General features: G+C 36.6%; 1 protein-coding gene across 2 annotated transcripts in view; it reads left to right on the forward strand.

Moving 5' to 3' along the window:
* The window catches only part of LOC127431916 (rho GTPase-activating protein 28-like), a 39,067-nt gene that overhangs the window by 16,203 nt on the left and 9,588 nt on the right, over positions 1-13,276 (forward strand). The window contains exons 1-7 of one of the 2 annotated variants that reach the window (XM_051682572.1): positions 1,367-1,441; positions 4,850-5,034; positions 5,515-5,735; positions 8,474-8,549; positions 8,731-8,903; positions 9,339-9,504; positions 9,584-9,675. In XM_051682572.1, coding sequence (XP_051538532.1) covers positions 4,878-5,034; positions 5,515-5,735; positions 8,474-8,549; positions 8,731-8,903; positions 9,339-9,504; positions 9,584-9,675 — 885 coding nt within the window. In that variant the 5' untranslated portion in view covers positions 1,367-1,441; positions 4,850-4,877. Of the gene's footprint in view, positions 1-1,366; positions 1,442-4,849; positions 5,035-5,514; positions 5,736-8,473; positions 8,550-8,730; positions 8,904-9,338; positions 9,505-9,583; positions 9,676-13,276 lie in introns of those variants that run through there. The other variant, XM_051682571.1, reaches the window with a different exon arrangement.

A 13,276-nucleotide genomic window follows, 5' to 3' on the forward strand; every position in this document is an offset into this window, starting at 1 on the left:
TTTTCTTTTGGTATCTTCATTTTTGAGGCCCTATAGGGTTCAGTCCCAGAGATATGGGGCTTTCAATGTGGCTGTGTGTGCAAATTGTTGAATTTTACCTATTTTCAGTGGTCGAAAACCACATGTGGATCACTTTGTATACAACTGATACTTATTGTATTTAAAGAGGAATATCTGAAGAATAAATAATGTTGAAACTAGAAATGTACCTTTATTTATTCAACTTGACCATTTCAGTGCATTTTTGGCACTCAGACATTGTTAAAAATTGGTGTTCTGTGCAATTGTTTTGATAGAGGGAAACAAGATACAGTTCTAGTTTCAACATTATTTGTACTTCAGATATTCCTCTTTAAATACAATAAGTATCAGTTGTATACAAAGTGACCCACATGTGGTTTTCGATAATTGAAAATAGGTAAAGTCAACAATTTGCACATGGAGCCACATTGAGAGCCCCATATCTCTGGGACTGAACCCTATAGGTCCTTAAATATGAAGATACCAAAAGAAAAGTTTGTTCTGAATCAGAATCTAAAAGGATTTTAAGATATCTTTAATACTTCTTGAGTTACAGGCACGCCAACTTTGGAAAAAGAACACAAAAAGTGCTTTTTCCCCATATCTGAACTGTCACCATTGGCATATAATGCAACAAGGATTGCTGAAGTCAACTGGTTTTAGTAACAGATCTACCAATCTCTGTGTAACAATAAAATAATGATGCTGACACCTTTCTACAGGCATTTTTTTTATCTGTGATTTTGCTCCAAAATCATAAGTGAAAATTGCCATTTTGACCCCCCCTCTACAAAATAATCGATTACTCAGTAAATATTCAACCATGGCATTTAATATTTGGCTTTCATCTTCATTTATGTATTTCTTTCACCAGAAAAAAAATAAAATAAAAATAAAAATTGTGACCTCTGGTTGAGTTGACACGGAATGACTCAGTAGTGTTTTTAATAGTCGACTAGTTGGTGCATGCAGAACAAGTAATCGATTAGTCGATTTCTCATGCATGTTTCTATTCTAAATAAATAAATAAAAAATTGTAGTGTGCATCCCTAATTTTGATCAAATATTGCAAAGACTTTGTAAAAGTATGCACTGATGAATTATTCACAATAAGACCTAATATATATATATATATATATATATATATATATATATATATATATATATATATATATATATATAGAGAGAGAGAGAGAGGGGGGGGGGGAGAGATAGAGAGAGAGAGAGAGAGAAAGAGAGAGGTGAGGAAACTCACTGATGGTCAGATCAGTGGGAGGAGACGTGAGAGGAGGTCACATGAGGAAATCCTCCAAGCGTCTGTCCGCTGTACTCTCTCTGTCTCTCTCTTGAGTGTCTTTGTCTTCTCAGGAGCGTCCTGATGTCTCTACGTCCGTTCTGGAGTTTTCCAGTCCGTTGAGAGGTAATATAATCTGAGCTCAGTGTGTATCCATTCTGTTTGAAGTAGAACATTAGAGAGGAGAGGACCTGATGGAGAACAGCTGCTTGATTCTGATAGATTGAGTGTGTTTTTATCTCCTGTATGTGTGTATGACGCTCTATGAAGCTCTTCAGAAGTCTAGTTGAAATGTTTTCGGGGCTCTTTTCTATGTTTGTTCAGCTTTGTAAATGATGTTGAGTTCAAACACTGTGGATTTATGGTGTGTATGTTGAAGAAGTTAATACAGACTCTTGATTGAATGCCAGTTTGGTGCCAATATCTGGAATAGTTTCTTTTTATTTCTAGATTTCATTTGGAAAACTCGCTGAAGCTGTAAGACTTTTCAGTATTGTGGAACAATGATAGATAAAACATTGTTTTTCCATCAAATCTTAAATGTGAACTCTTAGCTATTAATGTGTTTTCCATATTATGTGTGATTATGTGTTTAAATTATTTTAATGAGTAATTAAACAACGGATCTGAACAAGACATGGATTGTAGATTGATTATTAATGTACAGCAGGATAGGATAATGGAATATAGAGGATAGTGGAACGTTTAGGGAACGTTCTCCAAACCTAAAGGAAACATTCTATTTTTGTAAAAAAAAAAAAAAAAACTTTCCTTGATATCCAAAAGAAAATGTTAGAATGTCCATTCTGAGGACGTTCTGGGAATCGAATACTAACGTTCCCAGAACGTTTGAGTCTTATTTCATCAGTGCAATTAGTCATACTGCTAAAGTTTGCTTTCATATGTACCGTAAGTCTCGAAAGTTGCAGACAGATACAGCACAGGATCCTGAAGTCTGTGACCACCGGTGAAAATACTTTGCATTCTTTTCTGATTTAGTAAAAAACTATCAATTATATTCTGAGTATAAATGTTTGAGTGAAGAATGCATTTGAATGACAGCACTTTTGCATTTTTTCATTCACACCAGAGCATGATGTGTTTGTTTTACAGGACAGTGTTTGTTTCCACTGAAAGGTTTGGCTGCATTTAACGCAATTCGGACTCCATCACGCATGACTGTGATCAATAACTGCCTCTAAATGACGCCTGTTCTTTTCCTGACTGAGCACATCCTTAGTTGCTTTTACCTTATCAATATTTGAATAGAAAATCAGCGAGTTGAAGTTGAATGCACAGACAGTATAAGGGGAAAACCGAATGGGATAAATCACATGACGTTTGAATGGAAGTCCCGCCAGTCACCGACATCACCTGGTCTCCCAGCTAGCAATTTTATGTTCTTAAAACATTTTCCAAACGTTACATTGTGGTTGTGGGGACATAAACATTTCCAGTTTTCTTAAAATTAGTTGAACGTTATTTAAGGTTAATAAAGTTATATGGATGTTCCATTAATGTTTTATTTACAACATTTGTTCCAAACCTTAAGTAATGTTAGCTAAAGTTGTTGGAACGTTCCCTGTTAGGTTACTGTAGAACGCAGAAGCATGTTAGCTGACCAGTCTAAAAAACGTTTTTAGGGTTTTTAGGGTAAGGTGCACTTTGTGTTTATGACATCCTGGATCTTGACGGTGTGGATGCAAATGCAATGCATTTTAGTTGCTGTTGTAGAAATTCATTATTGATTCATGCCATGATTGATTTAATCCATGAGTGAAAAAAGTCTAATAACAGGGTGATACTGAGGTTCACCCTTTAAACTCGGATTATCAAAATATTAATAACTACAGTCTTGACCAACACAAAATAGGTATCGTTTGAAAGTTTAGAAGCTCTACTTTCCAATGCATGTAGACATTATGACCAAAACTGAACAAGTGCTTTAAAATTTGCAGACAAATCAGAAGTGTTCCGGTTTGATAATTAAATGATTAATTTATTACATATTATTGCAATCAGTAAAAACATCAAACTGATCAAATATCCATGTGTTATATGTTGTTGGAAAGCTCTTAAAGAGTGGAATACAACCAGCCTATTTGTTTTACTCACAGATAAAAATATAGCGAGTAATAGATAAGTATGTCTTTGACATACATGTATACAGGGTTTGCTCATATGCTGCGTTTTCATTTATAACTTCACTAAAAATAACAGAACATGATTTCATGGTGGGGGGGATTCCTGTTAAAATGAACCCACACACAGCATAATCTGATGCATAGATCATTAGATAATCCATATGAAGCACAATGTTACATATGACCACCAGGAGATGGCGCCAAACACACGACACAGACTCAATGATGACTCAAATGACACAGAATGAAACTCATTCTGTGAAATCTCATTACTAAAATCATGTCTGCATGCTATGCAAACCTTTAGTCATTGTTGTGTTTGCATGTGTAATTAGTTCTTATGTACAATTATTATGTTTTATTTGTTTGGAGATGTTTTTGGACACTATGATAAATTATTGTTGTAATGTTATAACTTTTGATTGCTTTGTCGTATCAACACAAAAATGTTCTCAGATACAGTTGACATGACTGGGTTTTTCAGAGCCACCTTATTTACACCCAGAGATATATAATGTCAAATCAGAAAAATATGGGGGGAAAAAAAAGTACATTTTTGGCTCAATTTGTTTGTGTGTTTTCAGCAGTTTTCTTAGGCTGAGAGTTTCAGAATGTATCATAATTATATTATTACAAAATATGAAAAGTTTTCTTTAAAATGATACCAAACAATCATCCATCTTTTTTTTTTTTTTTTTTTTTTTTTTTTTAAAGCCTTTCATTTAGGGCATGCCACTGAAACAGGAAATCTTTAAAAACAAAAGGTCATGTGATCCAAACATGGCCACCCCATTAGGGGACCCTCTCCATGTAGAATAAAACTGCTTTTATAAGGTCACTGATATGACTTATGTGCATACATATGTTTCAAAATTACTATTAATTTCTGTAGGAATAAAACATATTTAATGAGGAAAATATTACTGAGTGCATCTCAATTTAATATAGACTACTATTGTTGTCAGGTTTTAAGTAAACTGACTTTCAAAGACTTGCGGTTCAAACAATTCTGTTTTAACTTACAGCATAATGGACAGTTTTCCATAGGGTTGCCCCGGTTGCATTGTCCCGTATATATTTCGGCCAAATACTGTCCTATATTTAAGTGGCGAAATGCCTAAAAACATTGCAGGTTGTATAATATAAAAGTAATCCTACAAGTTACAGCAATAAAAATCATTTTTACAATACTGTTGGTCCTACACACCTGCCTGCATGTAATCAGGTGTGTAAAGGGTGTTTATTTGGTATATTGTCCTGGTTTTGAATCTTTTGTTTGTTAGTCATGTGGATGGACACGCCTCATTCACACCTGTGTTATGGATCACAGATTATGTAATATATGACACACATGCATTAAACGGTTTCGTTCCTCTCTGTTGTTCTGCAGAAAAGCGCAATATCAGCATATAGGCAGCATGAGTTTGCCCAGGGCCATGACCTCCTCGACCCCGGAGCGCTCCGTGTCACGTGACTCTCGTGAGTGTATGGAGGACTACTGGAGTGAGATGAAGACCATCGAGGAGGACTTTCAGGGAGGACACGAGGAGATGATGGAGAGAGGGAGTGTGGATGGTGCGTAGAACGTCTCGGAGGCTTTTTGGGTTCACATACATTCGTTAAAAAAAAAACTTCCCAAACCAACCAGCTGCGAGATGAATCGCATCATAACATTTTATTTGAACCAAAAGCAAATGACCTGCTAACATGTTCTGAATCACAGCTACCTGGATTTTCTAGTAAGGAATGGCACTGTTGAATCTGTTTTCTTCATTCATTTTATTTTCAGAAAATGCCACTGATATATTTTGCTGTAACAAAACAACATTCCATATTAATCAAGGTTAGGTAGATATCTAAGCAGTTGACTAACGCTATCAGACAAACCTCCACTGGCCTGGAAAACTCACCACAATTGTTAAAACACAATTTTTAAAAGTTGATATCACAATGACTCTACATACCATAAATAATCTCAGATGCATCATATATTTGCTATGTTCTGCTATAGAAACTAACCAGACTGAAATTAGCATGTTTGTTTGATTGTTTCAGAGGCAGAGCTTGAGGAGGCGTGGCTACAGGAGGCGGGTCTCTCCACACTGATGTTGGGGACTCAGAGCGACGGTCCCACGGAGGCACTTCTCTCAACACTCACACGCTCACAGGCCGCCATGGTGAAGAAACGGCTGGATAACTACACGCAGACCCTGCGCAAGAGAAACAGACAGCCAATGAGACACGTGCGAGACGTATTCTCCACGCCTGACACATCGGTGAGCACAGAGACATGAGCAGAATGTGGGAAATTAAGTTACTTATTAAAATACACTAAAAAACATAGATTTAAGCGTTTGTGTAATCTTTAACCATTTAAGAACGGATGGGCCCATGAGAGAATTTTTGTTTCAAAATATTAACAACTACAGTCTTGACCAACACAAAATAGGTATCGTTTGAAAGCTTATAAGCTCTACTTTCCAATGCATGTAGACATTATGACCAAAACTGAACAAGTGCTTTGAAATTTGCAGACAAATCAGAAGTGTTCCGGTTTGATAATTTATTAAAACATTTGCACTGTACATAATATTATAATCAGTAAAAACATCAAACTCATCAAATATCCATGTGTCATATGTTGTTGGAAAGCTCTCAAAGAGTAGAATACAACCAGCCTATTTGTTTTACTCACAGACAAAAATATAGTGAGTAATAGCTAAGTATATGTCTTTGACAATTATGTTGGTGTTGCTTATATGCTGCATTTTGGCTTATAACTTCAATGATAAATAATTGGGATATAAAATATCACACAGCATTACTTAGAGGAGGTGATTATCTTTCAAACGAGTCCACACACAAGATAATCAGATGTATAGATCATTAGATAATCCACATGAAGCACAATGTTACATATGACCACCAGGAGATGGCGCCAAATACATGACACAGACTCAATGATGACTCAAATGACACAGAATGAAACTCATTCTGTGAAATCTCATTACTAAAATCATGTCTTTAGTCATTGTTGTGTTTGCATGTGTAATTAGTTCTTATGTACAGTTATTATGTTTTATTTGTTTGGAGATGTTTTTGGACACTATGATAAATTATATTTGTAATGTTATAACTTTTGATTGCTTTGTCATATCAACACAAACTTTGTCTCAGTTACAGTTGACATGATTGGGAACAAAACAAAAGTAGTTTTTCGGAGCCACCTTATTTACACCCAGAGATATATAATGTCAAATAAGGAAAAAAAGACAAAAAGTACACTTTTGGCTAAATTTTGTGTGATTTTGCAGCAGTTTCTTAGGCTGAGAGTCTCAGAATGTATCATAATCTATATCATTAAAAAATGTGAAAAGTTTTCTTAACAATGATACCAAACACTTGACCTTGTTTTGTTGGTTTGTTTGCTTTCTGTCGAGTTATAAGTCTTTAATTTTGGGTATGCCACTGAAACAGGAAATCTTTAAAAACACATTCAGAGCTTAAAGGGTTAACTAAATTTAATTCATAAAATTCATAAAACTTAAACATTACTATATTTAATTATAAAAACTACATTAAAATATTTAAATTTGTATTTAATTGAAGATTCCTCAATTTAATTTAGTGGAAATTTGGGAAAAATTGAAATGCGTAAATCAAGTCGTCATTTATATCTGTATGCATTTAATGTCTGTAATGTCTTAAAGACGTCATTGAGCAGTTTCATTGACATTAAAGTGATATTGAAAATCATGCCTTAAATTTTGACTTTAGGCCCCCAGAGAACAAATCTAACAAATATACATATTTAAAGGGGCCGTATTCAACACTTCTGCTTCAGAACACTACAAGTTTATATATAATCAGGATTCCCACAGTCGTGATAAACTTGGAAACATCAGGACATTTTAATAAAGTTTTCCAGGCTTAGAAAAGTCATCTTAAATGATATGGAAAAGTCGTGGAAATTTCTATTGTGAATATACATTTTCCTAGTTTATCTCTGCTCTAAAATATTCATAATCACCTACATATTGCTGTGAAGTGCATGTGAAGAGCAAAACTGCTCGTAAACTGTATTGATGTCAGATTCGTGAGCGAATGGGTCTTATGAATCAGTAAATAAATTGGCTGAAAAAATCATTGACAAATCGGTCTAAATGATTCATTATCCAAATGGTCTGAATTACAATCATTTTAAAATTCCATTTCCAGTAATCAGAAATGACTAAAAAGTTCAAGGGTGGGAATTCTGTAGTGTTCATCTGATGTTATAAAGTTTGTCAAGGTTGTTTTTAATGACCTCTAACCGAAAATAGTCTTAATTTTATTTTGCACAACCATTTTTTACCCTACCTCTGAAAAAAAGATTAATTTATCTGTCAAAATAATGCATAAACTAAAATGAGGTAATTTCAAAGCTTTCCATTATGAACATCCCATGATGATATGTCAGATGTCGTTAAACAGCTGGTTCATTTGTTCTGATTATAGAAGGCAGATTGTTTTTCAGTTGTTGTGGTCGTTCGCCGTGTCTCAGAATAACTGCCCCACTGACTGACGCTGGCATGAACAGTGACACATGAGGAAACTCCAGACGTGGTGAAAACTAGACACTACTCACCTCATGACAGCAGATAACACATGGAAGACAACTAAGGGGAAGATGGCTTTAGAAATATCTTCTACCATGTTCTAAAATGCTCATTTAAAACATTTTGAGTTTGTCCTTTACAGCCAAATATTGCAAGTGTTCTGTTCAGTTCAGCGGTCAGTGGGCAAGACAGATGGCACGCAGGCGTTTGAAGAGTGAATTATGAATCATCACCAGCTGCTCTAACAGCTGAAATATCTAATACTCTGATTAAATATGAATGACAGATTCAACAGACCAAAATAGTCCATCAAATGGGCTGTGATCAGCTGTACAAAAAACATGATGTCATGCTGATTAAATGATATTTGTGTTGATTTGAAGGTTTAGTGAAGATGTGGTTGTGTTCTCTTGCAGTCGGCTGAACTGACGCCTTCTGTTTCTCCAAACGGACAGATCGCACCCAAACTGCCTCAGTGGAATCCTCCTAAAGGTTAGGCAACGTTTAATCCTTGACCTGCATTAAATATTACAGCATCAGTAGGCTACATGTCTAGTCAAGTACTAAATAACAACTGTTTTTGACCCCTGACCCTGTGAGCTAGGTATATAATGCTTTGTTTTGAAATAACGTGTGTGTGTGTGTATGTGTGTGTGTGTGTGTGTGTGTCCAGTTCCTCAGTCGTGTCCGCTCTTCAATCCAGCTGAAAGTAATGGATCAGGTGGCGGTTCAGAGACAATCGTATTATCGTTGGAGGTGGCGTATTCAGAGAGCGTGCGAGCGCATCGGAAAGGCCGCGAATGCCAAGACTGCAGGAGGATCCGTAGAGATGACAGGGATTTACCTGTGAGTTTGACCTGTGATGTCATAATACCCCTCATTAACAGGTGTTGAAGCCCCTCCCATCACTGATATACGATATTTCAGTACTGCGATGGTATGGCGAGTGATGGTATCAGATTTCATGGTACATGGCGATAATTGGTACATTATACAACTTTACAGGGCATGGTGCTCAAAAAACGGCAAGGTCAAGGGTTCGATTCCCAGGGAGCACACAAACTGATGAAATATATTCTTGCATGCACTGTAAATTCATTCAAGTCTTACAGATGAAAAAAATAGGCTTACAAATAGTTGAAAATGGACTAATGAGCCAAAATAACATGGTGTTTCTATGGTACTCCCAGGTACTCCAAAGAATACCATGTTATTCATTTTGTATGTGGATTCTGAGGTAAGAGTTGATGTGTAATCAGGTGTTTTCACTGTGTTATTCAGAGTTTTCAGATAGTGAAGTCCAGACAGGGTGTGACGCGAGTGAACGATCTGTCATCCGACGACATTAAGAAGATCGGCTACATCTCACTGATCGAGCTCACCACCTTCTACGACATCCTGGGTATCGAGATGAAGAGGAACCGTGTGGTGCGCACTAAAGTACGAGGTGTGTGTCAGTGATGTTGTGACTCAGAAACCGTCTGAAACGAACAGTAGTTGTAAATGTTGCTGTCTTGTTCTCACAGAGAGCGGAATATTCGGAGTTCCTCTCACCATACTGCTGGAGAACGACCAGAAGAAGTTTCCTGGATCCAGAGTTCCACTAGTTTTCAAGAAGGTGTGTGGCTCATCTTTTCATGGTCTGAAAAGAGATTTCTACATTTTCTGAAACACCATGATGTTAGTTTGTTGCCAGAGCTTTGTTATGCAGTTGCTAGGTGGTTATGGGTGGTTGCTAGTCAAAAGAGTCCATCCTCAAGTCTCTGATGTTCTGGTCTCTAGATTAGAGCCCGAACCTGGCCCGTACTCGAGGCCTTGTGACCCGACCCTACTGGTACAAACTTGAAATCACTCTGTTTATAATTTCTTCTCTAAGCACGTTGATTTGTTGCAATAACTTGTATTTTATTTAAGCATCATAGGCAACCTTCATAATGGTGCAGGAGCAGTAAACACAGCTGTGTACACACAAAGTTTGAACTTCTTAGGAACATCGAATCTTTGTGGCACATGCACTAAAAACAAAATAAATGAAACCGAAAACAGATGATTTTTTTTTACTTGACATGGTGTCTAAAAAATGCAGTGGTCATGCATGAGACGCAGCGGTCAAATACGTCCATCCAGCATGTGTTTACATAGAAAACCAATTGAAAAACATCACAGATAGGAGCCAGAACTACGATTAAAGTGTTTAAATCTGAATTTTGCTAATTTAACAAATTGAGGATATTTGTGGCATATTTTAAATACCAGATTTTTTGTTTTTTTATTTTTTAGAGGTGGAATTAGTTGTAAATATTCAGATTACAAGTAAATTCAGACCTCCAAATTCAGAAAACAGACTAGGCCAAGGCAGGGTTCCCACGGACATGCTCCGTCCAGGAAAACCTGGAATTTTGCAATGCAGTTTTTCAGTCATGAAAAAATCATGGAAAATTTGAAAAATATCTAAATGTCCTGGAAAATAATTATTTGTTCTAAAAAATATTTTAGTGTAATAAGACTGTTTGACTGTGGCGCTAAAAGGGTTTTTGTTACGTTGTAATGATCGGGACTCAGGATAGGTGTCAAATACACATCATTGATTTACTGTCATAAACTACGCAAGTAAATTCTCTGCTCATCTGCTGTCGTCTCTGCTTTGCTCCGACTAAATAGTTGAAGTATCGATATAGTGTAAAAAATTTTTATTTTATTCGATGGCTGTCGTGCAAACTTTAGATAATGACAACGGTCGGAACGCTGCTATATAAGGTGGAAACACATCATCACAGTCTGTGAAAAGGGTCCATTAAACCACAAAAGGCTACGATTTAATTAAATATTTAATCTGCGTGTGCTGCACACTTCAAAATGAATGTGTGAAACCTGCCGCTTATACACAGAAAACATTGTGATCATCATGTGTGCTCTGTGCATGTAGTAGATCACAGAGAGAAGAGCACATACAGACTATATTTATTTAATTAAATCTCCGCTTTTTGGTGTTTTTTTTTTATTTTTATCCCCTTTACTCCAAATTTGGAATGCCCAATTCCCACTGCTTAGTAGGTCCTCGTGGTGGTGCGGTTACTCACCTCAATCCGGGTGATGGAGAACAAGTCTCAGTTGCCTCCACTTCTGAGACCGTCAATCCGTGCATCTTATCACGTGACTCGTTGTGCATGACACCGCGGAGACTCACAGCATGTGGAGGCTCATGCTACTCTCCACAATCCACACACAACTTACCACACGCCCCATTGAGAGCGAGAACCACTAATCACGACCACGAGGAGGTTACCCCATGTGAATCTACCCTCCCTAGCAACCGGGCCAATTTGGTTGCTTAGGAGACCTGGCTGGAGTCACTTAGCACGCCCTGGATTTGAACTCGTGCTTTTTGGTGTTTGATAATCACGCTGGGAGGTGAAAAACTACCGTTAAAAACACATCTGTATCTATCACTACCGTATAGTAATGTAATGTTTACTGTAAATAATAATCATAATAATAATAACAATAAATATCTCCAGTGTTTCAGATTTTGTTGTCAGGATTTTGTAAAATTTTATTTGATAAAAATAATGCAATGTTATGTTTAAAAATAAATTAATTTAGATAATTCTATTTTATTTGAGTAAAGCTTTAATGACTTTGTTTAGAAATCATTTTGACGATAAAATTTAATTAAGCTGTCGAATATGGAAATTCTGAAAAAATAACCATCCAATAACCACAATACACATCATGAACTCTCATGTGTTTTTTCTTAAATATTACACCCATTGGGCACATACACATGCCCTGGAAAACTGTGCCCTGAAAAGAGTGGGAACCCTGCAAAGGTCAAGCTTCCACGTTCCACACGGAAAAGTGCTGTAGAGATTATCAAAATAGTTTTTGTACCATCTGAATTTTTGCGATCTGAATGTATGAACCTGTCATTTTATAGTCTGAATATTTACAGCTAATTCCACCTCTAAAGAATGTCAAAACAAAAAACTGTTTAAAAACCAAAATTTATAAAATGTCACAAACATACATTTTGTTAAATGCCACATTTGAATGCCAAATTCAGATTAAAAACACTGTAGTTATTCTTCTGACTCCATACGCAGATGCACGCAGAAACGTGTTCAGTGTGAACAGCCCTTAAATCGTGTGTGCACCAAACAAGTTACATGTCAAATAAAAAATATGATATATTAAATATATTATCAAAATAATAATAATTGTATTTTTTCATTAATTACAAACCAGAGTCCGAAGATATATGTGAAAAAACAACCCTGAACCTGTAATCTACAGTAGATCGGATTGGAGTCCCTCCCCTTTAATGTAAGTCTATGGGGGTTTTCCAGGTGATCTCTTAGTAAAGTTACAGCACACGTCAACTCAACAACACGCATGATTTGAGGGATTATTCACGTCTGTTACAGGACGACTGACACACTGAACGTTTAATACTTTAATACTGTAAGAGGGTTTAATTAAAATCAGCACTAATAATGAACTGATTGTTCCACATTGGAACATTTCACATGAAGATTGTGAGTGTTTGGTGTTTCTGGAAACCTCCTGCTCAGCACTTCTCTGAGTTGAGATATTTGTGTGATATCCATTATCATTCTGACCTGTTTGCCCATGCTCGTCTCCGTTACGGAGCGCTTTCCGAAAAAACAAAGGCGGTGACCAGAAGTGCTCTGGTTTATTTTACGCGGCTCTGTTGACCTCGATGTCGGGCCTCGCTCTGTTTTTAAGTACAATGAAGGAGGCCATTCATTGTTTCAGTCAAATCCTCTGCAAACACTGAAGAGCTTAAAAGATTTACTGAGGAAACTGTCAAAAAAACTCAAGTGTGAGTTCATGCTCACAGAGGAGTTCTGGTGTCCTGCAGAGTCACATGATTAAAGTAGATGCTTTAATAAACGTTCAAGATTAATCTGCTTATGGTGAGGTTCTTTGAGGGTTGCAACAGAGTTTCAGTATTCGTCACAAACCAGAAGCGGAGAGAACTCGAGATCTGAGCGACTGCTGAAATCCCCCCCAAATGATCATGTTCGTCTGCAGACAGCTGCGTCTGTGACAGCTGAAAACGATCATGTGACAGACAGGAATCAGGGATGTGTTTGATAGAGGCAGAGACAGTGAGTCTGACAGGTTTATCAGTCACTGATATGTTTAAATTAGCTGCAGTGCTGAATTATCTCAGAAGACAACAGAAGACAGAAAAC

This window comes from Myxocyprinus asiaticus, chromosome 41 (assembly GCF_019703515.2).
Source record: "Myxocyprinus asiaticus isolate MX2 ecotype Aquarium Trade chromosome 41, UBuf_Myxa_2, whole genome shotgun sequence".
NCBI lineage: Eukaryota > Metazoa > Chordata > Actinopteri > Cypriniformes > Catostomidae > Myxocyprinus > Myxocyprinus asiaticus.